Raw genomic sequence first — 18,383 nt, forward strand, 5'->3', positions numbered from 1 at the left:
AATGAGTTGCGATAAAGGAAGCAGCCGCTTATCAAGGAGGAGCTGTGTCCCAGCAACCCGTTTCCCTAGAGTCAAGCATTCCTCGGATTATTTTTTTTAAGAACCACATATAGAGCGCGAAGCGCGACACGTATTACTATCCAGGTGGTATGGGCCCTTTAGCATAATCCGACCATTACGTACATAGTTATCTTCCTTAGAAGTTGAGAAATTTTGAAATCCTTGTTCGAAGTCCAAAATTTTCATCCGATTGTTCCCAAACTTTCACAGTTTTTTTTTTCATCAATGAGGACACAACCCAAACTCTATATGAGCAATATCGGACCATAAGTCTAGAATTATGTCTCTTTGAATTTAAAAATAAAAGTGAAAAACTGCTTGGTTAGGTGATTATGTCAACATTTTTCATCAGATGCTTTCCAAACTTACAGTGTCTTCATATCAATGAGCATTTTTATCTCATTTAAAATGAGAAACATCGGGAAAATAAGTCCAGATTTTTTTTCTATTAAATTTGACAAAATAAACAATTTCCACTTGTTTAAAAGATTTCACAACTTTCGTCTGAATCTTTCCAAACTTGTTAAGTGTTTTTATATCAGTATTACTCGAACCCTATTGAAAATTATGAATATCGGAGCAATAAATCTATTATGATCTTTTACTGAATTTCAAAGTATTGTGAACTGCAGCTTCTTTATACAATTTACAGTTTTCATTCATTTTTTTTTCAAACTTTTAAAGTGTTTTCATATCAATGAGTACTCAACCCCTATCGTAAATGAGCAACGTAAGCATAAGTTCAGAATCATCTCCCCTTGAAGTTGAGAAAAATATGAAATTACGCTTACAAGATGAAGCAGATTTTTTAAAACCTACACAGTTCTGTTCCATTAATGTAAATATAATGAACTATGAAATATTTGGGGGTTACAACACACAATCATAGATAATTGTTATTTGGGGGTTATAACACAACATCATAAATAATGGTTATTTGGGGGTTATAACACAAAATCATAGATAATGGTTATACCAGTATCTTTTTCTATTTTGTTTAAAATAATCGGCCAATATATTAATATTTACAGTAGAACAAAATCGTTTCATGTAACTTCATTGAGTGCCTTTTACACTGAAATTCCCGACGCCCTCTGATGCTTTGCATCATTACTTATCTTGTAAGTTTCACAAATGAATTGAATGTGTCACCTTTTAAGACGGAAAAGTGGATACTGCACAACAATCGATGGCATTTCCAAATGTGGACGGACTTACAACCGTCGAAGAAAAGTGTAATAAAGTATCACTGTTATGGATGAAAAGGGAATCTTAGTTCAGTTTTCGATCCCGTGAAAAAGAAGGATCCTAACTCCTGCAGATTGGTAATATTGACTTGTGAAAGCATCGCTCCTACAGAGCGTAAGAGACCAAATACATTTCTGTTTTCAGACCTGAACGAGTGTATGTTGGAGCCGGATCTGTGTAAGAACGGTCGCTGTATCAACACAGACGGCTCCTTCCGCTGTGAGTGTCTACCCGGGTACGAGCTGGATTCCACCGGAAGAACTTGTGTCGGTATGATAGACTATTATTTTTTATGGAACCGATACATTGTCACCATCGTAATAGTGTACATTTGTGAATATATTGATGATTTTAGTATTTTTTAATTCTTTAAATTCACAGATCTTTGCAATTACCCGACATTTTATGCATTTTACTAACACAACCATAATGTTTGGAATAGTTCTTAATAATTATAATTGCAAAAAAAAAAGAACAAAGTTTACCTGCGTCGGGATGCGAATCTTTGACCCCTAGGAGCAAAACTTAAGACGAAATGATTGGGCCGTTCAGGCTATTGAAATATACAGCGTATTTTAAACAATGTTGAAAATACATATTGGCGGAGCATACCGTTTTGACAATACATATATAGAGTTCTGAGAAACAAACAAGATTTAGTCAAGAGCCTAAACGCGCTCTATAAAAATCGTTAAAAAATGCTCTCTGGACAACGTAATGCGTCAAAAGCGTAATAATGTTGTTATTCAGTCTTTCATAATATCAGCAAAGCACATAAACATTATTTAGCGTTGAATTATATATTTGTTTATTTTTAGTATGATTAATTCAACGTGGTAACGATTCTAATTACGTCAACTTGGTTCTTTGATTTTAAATCAAGGAATTTTACGTCCTTCGCTTCATTTTTATGAATTAAAATGACGACTGGTGGTTTCCTTTTCGTGTTCGATGACATGCGCGGATGAGTGAGCGTTAAAGAACGATGTGTCGAATATATAGATAAACTTGTATCCTGTGTATACACTTTAAAGATACAGACTAGAAAATTGATCATGTTAGAATAGAACAATAAGTTTGATTTTAAACAGTAATTTCCAAAAATGTTTGTCACATTTTTTACTAACGGTAAAATCGTAACGCTGTTTGTTTCAAGAGTTCTTACGTTATTTCCCAGACAAAGACGAATGTCGCGTGGCCAGTGTGTGCGGAGAGGGCGAGTGCTCTAACACGAACGGCAGCTTCTCGTGCGACTGCAAGGCTGGCTTTGCACCGGGGCCCAGCGAGGTTTGCGAAGGTACATGAAAAATTACGCTGTAACGGTTATGGAATTTTCGTAGGAGCCGCGTTCTGCGAAAACTAGGATTAATTCATGTGCTTCAGGTGTCGTGTCAAATTAGCATTTGAAGTTCTTACAGGCAAATCAGAAATGACACTTCCCGCTTGTATGATATTTTCCTTTAGAAGATGTGAAAGTCCAGTTTAGTCGTTAAATGCCGTTCCGAATTAGCCTTTGCACAGCACATGCTTGTCTTGAATGACTCTTTATGCACATCCATTAAGCCAAGTATTCAAGAACAAGGCTTATATAAAACGAAGCTTAAATGTGAATTCTGTAAACGTGGTTACTTTTTCATCGCCAGTAGTTTTAACTTTATATTCACACTTCTGCATGTTCATGAATTCGGAGATGGTTTTTAATTACTTCGAAATTAGACGGGTCAGATGTGGACAGCATTTTTTATTTAAAAGTAAACATATTGTTTGATGTTTTTGTAAGTACTTTTAAAAATGCTCAGATGGTTGTCTACATGAAATATTAACATGTGCCTGATATTTCTCCTTCGTGATTTTACATGAACGTAATTTTAAACAGTAATACAACACCTTCAAACATAACTATACAGAATTGTAACAACGAAAGACTCATATAAACTAAACTCTTGCGTATCTTTCAAATTCATGACCGTACATGCATTGTTTTGCTTCATGAATGCAATCCCATGTTTTCCAGACATAGACGAATGCGTGACCCAGGCCAACAAGTGCGCGTTCCGTTGCGCCAACACGGTGGGCTCGTTCAAGTGCGTGTGTCCCATGGGCTACCAAGTAGCCGCCGACGGCATACACTGCGAAGGTATACGTTATTGGCTCAAATCAGACACACATTGTTTTTGTTTACCATCTGTCGTCATATGCTGATTAAGTCTTGACATTTTAGGGTTAGTTTCAGTAATATTAATGGTAAGCATTTGTCTGGCGTTGAATGTATTAGAAATGGCGTTATCATAAGTGGTTTCTATTTATTGCGGTCTTTATAAGATGTTATTATATATTGCTTATTGATAAATGCTATCTTGCAATTGCTGGGATGACATATAAATGTCTCTGATGATATGTTTTATTTCCAAGCCTCCATTTCTCTGCAATTGTGTGGTTCGCCTGAAGCAATTGATTACTTGATGAGATTAAAACAACTGTGTACATTTGCCTAACATTAACCGAGTATTCATATTTGTCAGATAAATAGTGAACTGTGAATCCAACAGCAAGTATTGTTTAAGATATAATGACCCTCGTTCTTGTGAAACTTAGTTTAATGCATGTGCGTTAAATGTAATCCCAGATTAGCCTGTGCAGTTTGCATACGCTGAAAAAGGAAAACACTTTCCGCCTAAGTTGTAATTTCGTTTTGAAGTGACTTTCTTTAAACGAAAAATATCATAACAGCGGAAAGTGTCATCCTTAATTAGACCGTGCTGAATACACAGGCTAATCTGAGACGACACTGTACGCACATGCATTAGACCCATTTTTCCTAGGACGCGGCTCATATAATGACCGCTATTTCAGACGTGGACGAATGTCTGACTTCCACTCACGGCTGTCCGTACGCGTGTAAAAATCTCGTTGGTTCGTTCATGTGCATCTGTCCCGAGGGCTACAGGGAGGCGGGCCGGGACAGGTGTATAGGTGAGTCAGTCTCATATACAACTTCTGAACATCACACACTTATAGATCAAAGAAATGGGTCAGATTGATCGTCGTTACGGGTCACCTTACGTGTACATGCTACATTGGGAACATATATCTGACCGTGCAGATCACTAGGAATTACTTCGACTGCAATTACATGTCGGGCAATTTCAGTTTCTTATTGTCGACTTCTATCCCTTATGTTGTCCGTCTGATAAATATTATGTGCCCACTTTTCTACGAACAAAGTGTTACAATTTCATTATGGCTACAATTAGATTTCGTATTATATATCCATATTGGCGAACACGTCTCGTCATTGTTTTTCATGTGCCTTAAAATTCATTCGTAGTTTATGCATTAGTAAATTTCATTAATAATTTTCATTTCTTCATGCAAGGAAGGTTCTTTTTGTAACATAATATATAATTATAAAAAAGAAAATTTCAATCATTATATCGATTTGATTAAATTGTTATAACTTCATTACATCCAATACCTTTCCTACTAATCTTGCAGATATTGACGAATGTCGAGAGACGCCTGGTGTTTGCGGTCCCGGCCGGTGTCAGAACTTGCAGGGGAGCTTCCGGTGTGACTGCCCACCGGGCTACACTCGATCAACGGACGGCAAGAGCTGCATCGGTATAGCTGTACTGGATACAAGAAAAAGACTCAAATGCTGATTTTCTCTACTCTTAACAGACCCTGTGTCTATATTAAATATTTGTCCAGTTGTCAATTTGTCTATTTTCAAGCTCATTAAATGTTGAATGTATGCCGAAATTTGCTACGTCAAAACGTTGTTACTATAACGGAAAATGTGTCATCGAATATGTCGAAAAATAACATAATATTTTTGCCCATTCTTACAATGCCATATTTATAGTTGTGTTGTATATGCTCAATGTTCTGCAGACCAGCGTGAGGACTACTGTTACACGGAGCTCGTCTCTCGACGCTGCGTCACCACTTCCGATGTAAAGGTGACAACACAAGCGCACTGCTGCTGTACCGGCGGCGCCGCCTGGGGACGCAGATGCGAGATCTGTCCCAGGAAAGGAACAGGTACGCCAAACATCGATTGCGACATTCACTTTTAAAATCATATGCGTACCCGGTAACGTGCCATATAGCAGTCGCAATGTCCGTCCGTCCGTCTATCTGTCCAAACGACTATCCATTTTCCGGACTTTTTTTCCAAAACGCTTTAAGATATATCCCTGATATTTTGTATGTTACTCTACCTACATTACTTACACATGAAGTGTGACTTTGTTCCGGTCCATTGATTGTTTGCGAAGTTACGTGCCTTGTGCTAAGACAATATCATTATAAATACCGTTTTCCGGTTGCTGTTTTTACTGAACGATTTCAGATATGTAGCTAATTCTTGGTACATGTGTATGTGCGTCCACCCACATGACTAAAAGATGAAGTGTGAGTTACGTTCCGGTCTATTGATTTTTGGCGGAGTTATGGGCATTGGGTTCGAAATTGTCTGTTTTCCGGAGTTCTTTCAGATATGTTGCTTATTTTTGGTATGTGAGTCTACCTACATGACCTACAGATGAAGTGTGACTTTCGTAACGGTCCAGTGATTTTCGTCGAAACTATGGGCATTAGACTTAGAAATTATCTATATAATAACCGTTTAGAGATTTATTACGCAACGCTTTCAGATATTGAGCTGATTTTCAGTATGTTAGTCTAACTACATGACATGAAGATGAAGTGTGAGTAACGTTCCTGTCAATTGAATTTTGGCGAAATTATGGGCCTTTGGCTTAACGATTCTCTCTAAAAAAGATTCGATGCGGCTTCAAAGTGCAGTACGGGGCATTGTGTTTCACAAACGCAGGTATTGTTTAGTTTTTTGCGGTTATATACATGTATATAATTTCTTAAAATTCGTGAGTTAGGTTTTTAGATACGTTTATATAGACATTATTTATACCACCTGTTCATAATATAAAATTATATCACATTTAAATAAACATCGCTCCAGCTATTCTCTTCATTGATAATGTTTTTAACATTAAGGCTTCCGTTTCAGACGCTTATAGCCGTCTGTGTCCCGCTGGTGGAGGATATGATATACATGGAAATGGTACGTAGATAACTTTGAACTCCGTTTACATTGAAATTGTCCCTTTAAGTTTATCCACATTGTTTTGCAAATGCTTGTCCGCGTTTACAATAACTGGACCAATGTACACACGCACAAGTCAACTCAGCGTGACTGAAGATGTCCTTTGGAGTCACGACCAATCTACATGCACCCACGTATTAAACATACACGTAAGCATCGCCATCACATATCATAAGCTGTACATCATTTGATTTCGTCAATTTTTGGTCCTGTCATCACTTTTGAGGTTTATATTTTAGACATCGATGAATGCCGGCTGCACTCGAATCTCTGTGAGAACGGTCGCTGTATGAACACTATGGGGTCCTACCGTTGTCTGTGCAACAACGGCTACAAACCCGACACTACCGGTACCCAGTGCATTGGTGAGTACGTCTGCAAAACAAATTCATAACTGCGGTCTGGGAAAATGGGGTTTAATGCATTTGCTTGAGGTGTCGTCGGAGTGCAGCCCACACAGGCTAATCAGAGACGACACTTGTATTTTTCGTTTAAAGGAAGTTTCATCTAAGCAAAAATCAGGAACATACAAAACCCCGGGTTTCCTGAGCATTGCTCATATTAGGAGTGCATTGTTTTGCTGCGATTGCATTTAGATGAGATTTTGGTCAAATTGGGGATTGTTTGTTACAAAGACGAATGGACAATTTGGTCAATTGGATTATATTTGGGTCAATTTTAAATGTGTTTTTTCATCTCTCAATTGATATTCAATCAGAGTGTGGATTAATATGATTTCAAATTGGTTACGTGTACAATTATTTAATTATTAACAATTATGTAATACACAATTAAATTATAGTTATGTTAATGGATCATGATGGATTTGGGTGATTTTGTTTAGAAATGTATGCTGTCCGATTCAAATGCAGGTTTCGTACATTATCTGTTGATGAAAACAATGTCATTCAAAAATCAATTAGTTGATATCTTATTTTATTGTTGAGCAAACGTTATATTGCCTGATGCAAAAGTGAATGAGTTATTTGGTAATCCATGATGTTGTAGCATGCCCGATATTGAATTTTCAGACATAGACGAATGTACAGAAACCCAGTCGCCATGTGTGGGCACCTGTCAGAATCTCGTGGGATCCTTCAAGTGCATCTGTGGCCAGGGATACGTCCTCAATATGGACGGGCGCACGTGCAGAGGTGGTGAAAATGAAACCATATACAAATAAGCCGCGATCTGGGAAAACGGGGTTTAATGCATGTGTGTAAAGTGTTGTCCCAGATTAGCATGTGTAGTCCGCATAGGCTATTCAGGGACGACCGATTCCGCTTTTATTGAAATTTTTGTTTAAAGAACGTCTCTTCTTAGCGAATATCCAGATCAGACGGAAAGTGTCGTCCCTGATTGGCCTGTGCGGACTGCAGAGGCTAACCTGGGTCGACAATTTACGGGCATGCATTTAACACCATTTTTCCATAGCGAGACTCAATTAATTTTTTTATGGAGGTCATGTTTGATGCCAGTTAGTTTTTGTTGCTTATGTATTTCGTTGGTCGCCAAGTTTAATAATTATGTTGATAATGTCCATATTTAAGATACAAAAAGGATTAACACAATATTAGGACTTATCAAAACATTATAATTGCATCAATACAATCATAAATGTATTTCAAACAGCATTGTTGCTTTGTCTGTGGTTGTCTAATCATAATCAAGAATACGTAGCTGGATACGTACATAAACTGAAAATGCACAATGTTAGATGTTATGTGTATTAAAAAACATTCTTTTCCAGATATTGACGAATGTGCGACAGGCCAACACAACTGTCCGCAAAGCTGCGTCAACACAATCGGAAGTTTCGAGTGCGGCTGTGCAGTAGGATATACGAGATCCGGTGACAGACAATGTGTTGGTTAGTGACTAAGAAAGGAAAAACTATAAGTCCACATTGATGAAAGTCGAATACAGATGAACTTCGTAATCTCGTACTCGGTTAAGTCGAATGCCCTGTTATGTCAAATGCCCGGTTAAGTCGAATTCTCTTTTATGTCGAATGCCCGATTAAGTCGAATGCCCTGTTATGTCGAATGCCCGGTTAAGTTGAATTCCCTGTTATGTCGAATGACCGCTTAAGTCGAATGTCCAGTTAAAGAATGGTATAAACAGTAATATTCCTTTTTTGTTTAACATGTCGTTGTTTTTAAGCTGATATGTACATTAAATAATATGTTTAAATTTACAATTGTAACATTACTACTCAAATACCTTTTTAAAACATAATAATTTTAGTTTGTAATAATAAGGTATCTTAAGAATTATTAACTAGGTAACAGGTAATTGAAGATCAGTTTCTCAAATTTAATATGTTGAAATACGGTTATGCCGAAGTCGCTCTTGCATTCCCGATGACTTCGAGATTACGAATTCCAGCTAATACAATTGAAGCGTTTCTTCAGATATCAACGAGTGCCTGATGGAACCTAATTTGTGCACGCCCAATGGTCAGTGTAGAAACACACCTGGTGGTTACGAGTGCGTGTGTAACCGGGGCTACAAGCTCGATCCCACCGGGAAGAAATGTATAGGTATGTAACTGGGGCTACAAGTTAGATCCCACCGGGAAGAAATGTATAGGTATGTAACCGGATCTACACGCGTGATCACACTAGGAAGAAATATTTAGTTATGTAACCTGGGTTACAAGCTTGATGCCACAGGGAAGAAATGTATATGTTTGTAACTGGGGTTGCGAGTTTGATCCACGTGGGGAGAAATGTTTAGGTATGTAACCAGGGTTACAAGCTTGATCCCACTGGGAAGAACTGTATGGGTATGTAACCGGGGTTACAACCTTGTTCCTACTTGGAAGAAATGTATAGGTATGCAACCAAGGTTACAAAGTTGATCCCACTAGGTAGAAATATTTAGGTATGTAACCGGGGTTACAAGGTTGATCCTAGTGGGGAGATATGTTTAGGTATGTAACCGGGGTTTCAAGCTTGGTCCCACTGGGAAAAAAATGAATAGGTACGCAACTGGGGTTAAAAGCTTGGTCCTACTGGGAAGAAATGTATAGTTATGTAACCGGGGTAACAAGCTTGATCCTACTGGGAAGAAATGTATAGGTATGTAACCGGAGTTACAAGCTTGGTCCTACTGGGTAGAAATGTGTAGGTATGTAACCGGGGTTACAAGCTTGGTCCCACTGGGAAGAAATGTATAGGTATTTATCTGGGGTTACATGATTGGTCCCACTGGGTAGAAATGTGTAGGTATGTAACTGGGGTTACAAGCTTGGTCCCACTGTGAAGAAATGTATATGTTTGTAACCGGGGTTACAAGATTGGTCCCACTGGGTATAAAAATGTGTAGGTATGTAACTGGGATTACAAGCTTGGTCCCACTGGGAAGACATGTATAGCTACATAACCAGGGCAACAAGCTGAAACATCTTGGGAAGAATTAATAAAATCGTAACCGGGACACCAAGCTGTGTCCGACTGAAGGAAATGTACAGATTTATAACCAAGGGTTCAAGCCAGATTCGATAAGGAACACATATATATGTTGAATCAATTGACAATAAATACACACGTGAGTAACAAAATATACAAATTTACACCAGTACACGTTTGATTCCATTCAGAAGAAACGTATAGCTGTGTTACCACGGCCTAACGGCTGATCCCATTTCGTTTTCGATGTTGTTACCAGTTACCGATAGAAACGAAATAAATAGTTATGAATCATTTGCCTAGCATTTGCAAATTCTAACGACATTGCCATCCGAAAACTGTAGATGGGTATAACATAGCATCACCAACGCATTTCGAAAAAGTCAAAATTAATTGCGCTGCTTCGTTATATAATGTAGCAAAAAAAAACGCAATGTCTAGAAAAGTGAACAGATAAGCCTAGACCATGTCCAAGACTCGTTGAAATACTTTTATCCCTACTTGTTTTCAGACGTAGACGAATGCGCCGACGGCCAATGCGAGAACCTGTGTGAGAATAGTTTTGGAGGCTTCTTATGTGGGTGTCCCGAGGGTTACACGGAATACAGAGGCCAGTGTTTAGGTAGGATAGGGGCCTGCTTAAATATTCTTCGTAGAAAAACGTTCACGTGTACGTCGGATGGTTAATTGCCGTATAATATACATGTATTTCAAAAATCTGTATCGTGCGATCGGGTACGGTGGTTCCGCGGGGGTGATGGGGGCGGGGGGAGGAAGGACTTCGATTAAGAAGTCAGTAGACATACAGATGTAGTATTCACTCTGACTGTATCATTGTTGCAGTTATTGACGTGTGTACCGGAAGCCCCTGCGTGTTCGAATGTGTCCCGGCTGGTCAGATGTACACCTGCGGATGTCCTCCGGGCTACCAGATGATTGGCGAAGGGTACAGTAGGATCTCATATCTATAACACGCTCTCGCTTGTTTATAATTAGACAGATTACAGCGTTGCTACTATAAGTGTATTAACATCAAATTAATTTTGTTTGCTGTTTGGTCTACAAAATACTTAAGTGAACATCTTGTGTGCATCCACCATTTTCACGCACACATCGTTATCAATATTTTGATGACATGTGTTTTGTTTTTGTTTTATAATAATTATTAATTCATTGAATATATTGTAAGGTTTAACGTTTCACAGAAGCGTACTTGCTGACAAACTCACGATAATCGAATACTAAATACATAATTTGAGTGTTGTGGAGTCGTTAGTATGTGAAATCTATTAAAAAGATTAGCGGATGGGTTTAAATTCTATTATTATGTACAAAAATATGGTCGATGAATAAAAGATCTGTCAGGTTAGAGATGCATCTACTGAAAATTATCAAACAAAATAGGTGAAAGACAAATCGCAAACATGTTTCATCCACAAAACAAAAATAGCTCTAACGCTTACAGCCTCTGAAGACTGAAATATATCAACATTGAAAATATATACGAGAAAACGTGCACCCACACAACATAAGCAAACTGTTGTATTATTTAAGATAGCAAACTATTGCATTACATAAACTAAAGAAACATGTGTATATTTTGCTGGGCATGTCCCTTTAAAAGATATTTTCACTTACATAAACTATAAAGCCATGTTTATCACCCCATAGGCACTGCATACAGACCATCTCGCCCTCTGAGTACAAGAACATGTTCCCGCCCGGCGTGAACCTGCCTCACGAGTCGTCCCTGGGGACCGGGGAGCTACCCCCGGGCGAGGGCTGCTACTCGTGTAACATCGGGGACGCCCGATTGGAAGTGCCATTGTCGAAAAGGACCAAAAGAGGTATGTGGTACCGATGAGAATTGAGCACTGTGTACTTGGATTCAACAACTGAAAATCTACTGTTAAGACATACACGCATACGCTTAAAGTGATATTATGGTCATTTTTCACTGTTGAATTGAGCTAAAAAGAATGAACAGGTCAACATAATTAGTTAAAATGTGGTGACTAACCAATTATCTGCAACTCATATTGCTACCAGTTGTTTATAAAAATATACATTATTTTTGATATTTTACATGACTCACCCAGTCCTCTAAGCCGAAATGATCCGTAAAACAAAATTGTTTCTTTGTGTCGTATGAACGAATCTGCATGAAAACTACATTTAGACTCACATCAGTACATCGAATCATTTCTGTCGTCAGTTGTCAAAACGAAAGTACGGTTGATATTCAAATGGATTATTTTTCTCTTTCCGGGATATTGTTTTAGTATGTTGATGCTGAATAAACAAATATAAGTGTATATGAAGTGAAAACACCAAAAATAAACAACGGTAGCGATAGACACGTATATACTGTTAGATGTCCATTATATCACTTTAATACAAAATTATTCTGTAAAGGAAACAAATTTTAAAACAAAAAAACCCATGATACAATCAAAAGTTACCGCCTTAAAAATCTTTACACATGATTGATCATTGTTATTTACCAAGGTGCACACATATTACGAGAACATATTTATAGATGGTGTTGTGAATAATCAGAATTAAATATTAAAGTGCTCCTCACAAGGAGCAGCGGTATACTTCAGACCAGTTATTTAAGATATTTCATTGACTTTTGATACATTATACATGATTGTTATATCAATTTAAAACAATCAAAATATATCAAACATTGTAGGCTTGACTAGTAAGATGAAAATATGCTTCGTGCCAATAATATTCCACAAAACATGTATCTTAATGTTGCGAAAGGGTCTAGCTTGTTATGTTTTCCGACATAAGTTCTACATGTAAGATGAAAATTCGCTTCGGGCCAATAATAGTCCATATAAAAGGCATCTTAATGTGGCCAAAGGGTTTGGCTTGTTATGTTTTCCGATAGTGTTGAGTTATCTACAAAATATCACAGAGTTACTAGATTCAAACAAATCGCAGTTAAAGATCAACCCTAGATATACCTTTAAACACCTTTAAATATTAAAACATATTTGAATCACAGTTTATGTCTACTGAATGTTATAAATAAAACGAATGGATGAAATGCGTTAATGATGCATACTTACACATGTGCATTGTAGTTTGACCAAATGGAGAAGCCTTACTCGTAGTATATGTATTCTTCATAAACGTCCATGATAATTTTTCAGGTATCGTGCAGGCTGAAGTATCCTCCTCCCGCAAGTCTCTCATACGAGACAATGTCAACGAGGGGACAGTAGAAGATATTCATACACCCAATCTATTCCGTCCAAAACTACTGCGGGTAACCAAACGGGCTGCTGTTCGTCAAAGGGTAAGTGAGCCCCACTTAGGTAACTCAATCACAGCATTCACGATATGTTACAATAATTAAATTCGTTGTATTCAAAGTTATTACAATGTTACATGCATTATGCTATATTTAATTGTTCCCTCATTAGTTTGACATGTGTTTTGATGTTGCTTTCTGATAAGACTTGGAATGGTTGTATGCATCATCTAGAATTATTTAATTTTTGTGGTTCTCAAACCATCATCATACGCTAAGCAATGGTCTGTAACGGATATTATCCTTACTAAATAATTACAATTACAATGTCATTACTAATTTCTATGTTGCTAATTGAACTTGTTGGTTTTTGTACGTTTCAAATAGAAATTGTGGCACGTCTTGGTTTCAAAAAATATTGTTGTAAATTTCTACTTTTAAATTGCAATTCTTTTAAGTTTTTGTTTGCGTTATAATTGGAATATGTTATATGACCCTATTTAGTTATCAAAATTGTTGTTTTTCTACGTAGCAAAGGAAAACAGTTGGAGTTCTCTACGTTCTGTATGCTCATTGCTGTATTTTCTGTGTACCTAATGAAACACATTTAATTTCTTCTTTCAAAAAGGAAATGTTTTACTATATTTAAATATAGGATTTTCAGCCATGCTTAGTGTAGCTTTAATGCTTTATTAAAGGCACTGCGTTATGAGTTCTTAGTTCGTTATTCGTTTTTCTGTTTTATTATGTTTTATTTACGTGCATCGTTTTGTTTACATTTGTGTTGTGCCCATATGTGTGTAACCAATTATTTCAGGGCAACGTACGACGCCACAACAGGCGTCAGGGCAACACCAATGGTCATCTTGAATACAGCGGTACGGAAAATGACCATCTGAACGCCACCCAACCGCTTGCAGTCTACGTTGACCTTTCAGACGTGGGCAGAAAGACTGATCTGGTAAAAATACTCCCAGCGCTTTCCATTCTACAAGGCAATGTAAACTATACAATCACTAACAGGGCCGATGGGATTTTCTTCCTCAAAGAGAAAAACGGGGTCAACTCGTTGCACGCCAATCATAAAAAGTTGTCCAAGGGAATGTCCTATCATATTGATATTGAGGCAATGCCAGTGGAAGAGGACGTCACGTTATCGGGCCATGACGTCCATCTTGGTAAAACTGTGTTTAGGTTCTTTGTTTACGTGTTGTAACAATTATAATACTTAGAAGGTAATTATTAAAGCTTTGATGACAACGCGCTTGTATGCGAGGAGTATTTATGCCAGTTTATATACATATAGAAGAGTGTTTATGACGTTGGAGTTATCCGATCTTAGAAATTCATGTATATACATGTTAACATAGTGTAAGTGTTATATTGCGTGTTTATACACGACAAGGCCAGTACATGTTGAAGGCAGTACATACATTTTTATATTACACACTGCATAAGAAAACACATTTGTCTGAAGTATTCATTTACCACATGCAAATTTGTGATGTATAAATGAGCAGTTAGTATGCATTACATCTTTAATCGTAGATTGAATACATTATTGCCTCAAAAAGTTGTTACTTTTTTTTGCTCTTATGTCCCATACATAATTTATTCAAGTATTCAGTATTTATTAACACGTTTGCAAGTCGTACATTTAATCGTTGTATTGATTTATTTTAAATTGATCATACATAGATACATACATACAACGGTATAATGATAATCATTTAAGTGTTGGTAGTGTTAAGTTGTATTGCGTTTGAACTGTTGCTTTTAATGAGCATTTGTGTTAAACATTAAGTGTACTGAATGTATATTGACAAATCGTAAACAAGCTGTGCATGCCCTAATATTTGAAAATGTATGTTCACAATATTTTCAACATCTACAAAAGTGTGTATAATATTCGTGTCTTTGTTTCCTGTATTAGGTTTTACTTAATTTGAATAATTTTAGAGTGCGTGGTATTTTAAACATGTCTAGAAGCTGGTTGTTGCTAGAGTTTTGCAATAATAGTGTATCGATATGTTTTGGTAATAAATGTACATGTACACATTAGCGCTTCCGTCATACTCCTCTATGAAATAAAATAAAGGTTATATATATGTGTCGCAGTTGTTTTTCGCGAGCAAGATGTATTTATGATACCAATAACGGTTTATATAAGGAATAATGTAAAACGAGAAAGAAATTAAGTTTATTGTATATTTTGTGATGAATTGATACAAAGTTGCATGCCTACGAACTTTTTACCAATCAGAACTTCATGCAAGAAAAGCAATCTGCACGTTTGTTTAATTATATACTCGTTACGTGCTTCAAACCTAGTGACTGAAGGCCTTGACTGCAAATCCATGATTAAAACGATTGCTTCTATTGAGTAAACTGTCATTCAGCAAACACTCCTCTAGATATATACTTAGTTTAATATATGTGTTCTGTCAGTGCGAAACAACATGAAATGCCGATCATCAAACGTATCCAACGTAGCCCACGTCTGTCAAACGACCTACCTCATTTTAGCGTTTTTGCTAGAAAAAAGTCTCTAAGAGGCAACACAGTTCTAAATTATATAAATATTGGCGCACGTGTGAAGACATTTTCTACACTCAAATTTCAGTAAGATAAGTTAGATTATCCAATCAAAAACAAAAAGCATATTAATTTTGATTAAAATGCTCAAATATAATGCAGACTTTGTTTCCCATTGTCATTGTTTGATTTGAGATACCGTAGATCAGTTCAAATAATTTTTAAAAGTTTACAAACATGTAACGGTATTTTGTCTGAAAACGTGTTTGTGGTTTAGAAGAGTCATTTAGTTTCCACACTGTCCGTTTGTATAATATGTACATAAATTATATACTTAGATTATGAGAGTAGCAAAGATGGGCAAAATGTCGTGTTACATATAACGGGGATTGCAGTTGATAAAGTTTAATCCTGTATCATAATTACAAGAGACTTTATTTGATCAACGATTAGTTTTTGCACATGAGGACATATTAGTTTGCATCGTAATTTAAACATATATGGACTTATGAACTTTGAAACATCACATGCTGGTGATGGTTGCTGTTCACGATATAGGATAGGTAGGGAAATTTGCCATTGAGTCATTAAGCCCTTGTATCTGACATGTTTATCTTTGTAAAGTGCGATTTGAGGTTTGTATTTAATGATTAAAGACTTTGCAATTGAAATATTACTCATGCTATTCAAAGTAAATATACTTTAAAAATAAACTATAATAAAGTATTTGTTGATGATGTTGAATACGTAGCAGTATTAACAACTTGCGATAAACGGTAAATTCAAAATGTTCAATTATAGATCAGCTTGACACTATGGGCATTTAGCAATACAATGTATATGTTTCAATGTATTCACTTATGACCATGTACTAAATTCAATTAGTATTATTCATCCCAACTACACTAACAATGTTACAATCAACGTGTACCAATAACTACAAATAATTATAGGTTTATAATATCTTGTTCGACATTTTGCAATAAACATATGCTCACACGTATACTCTGCTGCATGGAGTGGTCGGAATATGGGTTATATTTTAACTGTTATAGTTTTGTTTGTGTTTTTTTCCCATTTACATACAGTTGCATTGATTCATTATATAAAAGTTATTCCATAGGCCAGGATGATTTTTGTAACCATGGAAATTATTGGAACACACTCAGAACTATTATACGATGCCGTACTCCATATGTTTTACGCCTTACCATTGTTTCAGAGAATTAAGATGTTAAGCGTTATTTTATACATTAAGCTTTTATATACCAAGTGACCCCAGGGGCATCTTTTGAACACAAAATTAAAAGAATGTAACACACAACATATCAAACCCTGACTCTATTCTTCAGCTGCAGTGACCTTCATATAAAATGGACCGAGTCAATTAAAATAAATTTAAATGAGATTCAGCCAAGGATCATCCCTGTGAAGTTTCGTAAAAATCTGCATAGAGGTTCAGGAGGAGTTGTTGATAGAAAACGCTAGCGTTGGACTGACAAACATAACCCAATAAGGGCTATGCTCTCGTGTTAACAAAAAATGAATGGTATTAGATAAAAAAATATCGAAAAGACATAACGAAAAATTGTTGGAGACACTATCATCAGCTTACAACTATGTAAAGACATGCATATATTGCCTATTTATTTAACATAATACATGTATATGTGATCTATAAGACATATCTCTAATAAAAACTAAAAACAACTGAACATCGCTCTACATTTTCATCATTTGGCCCGCAAAATAAAGCAAATCCATTTTCAATCGTGACACAAGCTCAGCATGCATCAATTATTTTTTAAAAACATGAAAACCCCAGTTTTAAAGATCTTTAAGTGCATAGCATGAATATACCATTTGAACTAGTAATTATAAACACAAAATGTATTGTGCGTTATGGGGTCTGAAAGGTTACTTTGGCCTCATCTTGTTACTCTTTTTATTACGAATATGTCATCAAAAAAATGAGCCAATGTTTTTGAAAATGCATTTCTTTCATAGGTTATTACACTTTTACACGAGCTGAGTTTCAAAGATATACATACATGTATTGAACTAATATAAGCATTTTATATTTATGGATTACTGCTTGGAGATAATGTTAAATGGAAAAGGCAACTAAAATTGATTGCTATCTCAATACGATTAACGTTCCGATATTTGTTTATATTTAAATAATCGGCTACTTTGCATGCATTTTTATGTAAACCATATAATGAAACCGATTCAAATGATTTTTAATTTTGAATTGCTTGACAGGACAATTGGACAAAGAGTTATAAAAGGAAGTTATAGGAAAATATAATGCTCGTGTATTCATAAAGCCAGTTAGAATGGGTATAACACACTCCCGGGTATTCTAATATATCTATTTATATAACTAAAGAAAGGGGATATTTGATAGGAACCATTTGACATTTCACAGGCGATCTATTGAAATTGTGTGTGTGTGTTGAAGATAGATTTTTCAAATATTATAATACCACCATATAATAATTTAGAGAGTTGAAAAAGACCTACCAGTACACAATATATGCAACTAAATGTATTGTTTATTTTACAATGTTTAGCTTTATGATTTTATTTAACTACATTTCCTTCTTACTGAAATCTTTGAAACCTGCAAACATATAGTACCGTATTTGATTTGAATGTTATTGTTATATAAGGTGAATGAAAGCTGAAAAAATACTTAATTGAACATTGGCCGTCAGTCGGCCATTTA

At 36.1% G+C, this 18,383-nt stretch overlaps 1 protein-coding gene across 2 annotated transcripts in view; it reads left to right on the plus strand.

Annotated features, from left to right (window-relative positions):
* LOC127876682 (fibrillin-2-like) overlaps positions 1-15,225 on the plus strand; it is a 124,197-nt gene extending 108,972 nt beyond the window's left edge. For both annotated transcript variants that reach the window (XM_052422067.1, XM_052422066.1), the window contains 16 exons: positions 1,453-1,578; positions 2,486-2,605; positions 3,323-3,445; positions 4,162-4,281; positions 4,804-4,929; positions 5,203-5,352; positions 6,341-6,394; positions 6,676-6,801; positions 7,468-7,590; positions 8,187-8,306; positions 8,851-8,979; positions 10,361-10,471; positions 10,693-10,795; positions 11,521-11,696; positions 13,017-13,162; positions 13,935-15,225. In XM_052422067.1, the coding sequence (XP_052278027.1) occupies positions 1,453-1,578; positions 2,486-2,605; positions 3,323-3,445; positions 4,162-4,281; positions 4,804-4,929; positions 5,203-5,352; positions 6,341-6,394; positions 6,676-6,801; positions 7,468-7,590; positions 8,187-8,306; positions 8,851-8,979; positions 10,361-10,471; positions 10,693-10,795; positions 11,521-11,696; positions 13,017-13,162; positions 13,935-14,333 (2,252 nt within the window). In that variant the 3' untranslated portion in view covers positions 14,334-15,225. The remainder of the gene's footprint in view (positions 1-1,452; positions 1,579-2,485; positions 2,606-3,322; positions 3,446-4,161; positions 4,282-4,803; positions 4,930-5,202; positions 5,353-6,340; positions 6,395-6,675; positions 6,802-7,467; positions 7,591-8,186; positions 8,307-8,850; positions 8,980-10,360; positions 10,472-10,692; positions 10,796-11,520; positions 11,697-13,016; positions 13,163-13,934) is intronic.
* The last annotated feature ends 3,158 nt before the right edge of the window (positions 15,226-18,383 follow it).

Source organism: Dreissena polymorpha, chromosome 4 (assembly GCF_020536995.1).
Source record: "Dreissena polymorpha isolate Duluth1 chromosome 4, UMN_Dpol_1.0, whole genome shotgun sequence".
Lineage (NCBI taxonomy): Eukaryota > Metazoa > Mollusca > Bivalvia > Myida > Dreissenidae > Dreissena > Dreissena polymorpha.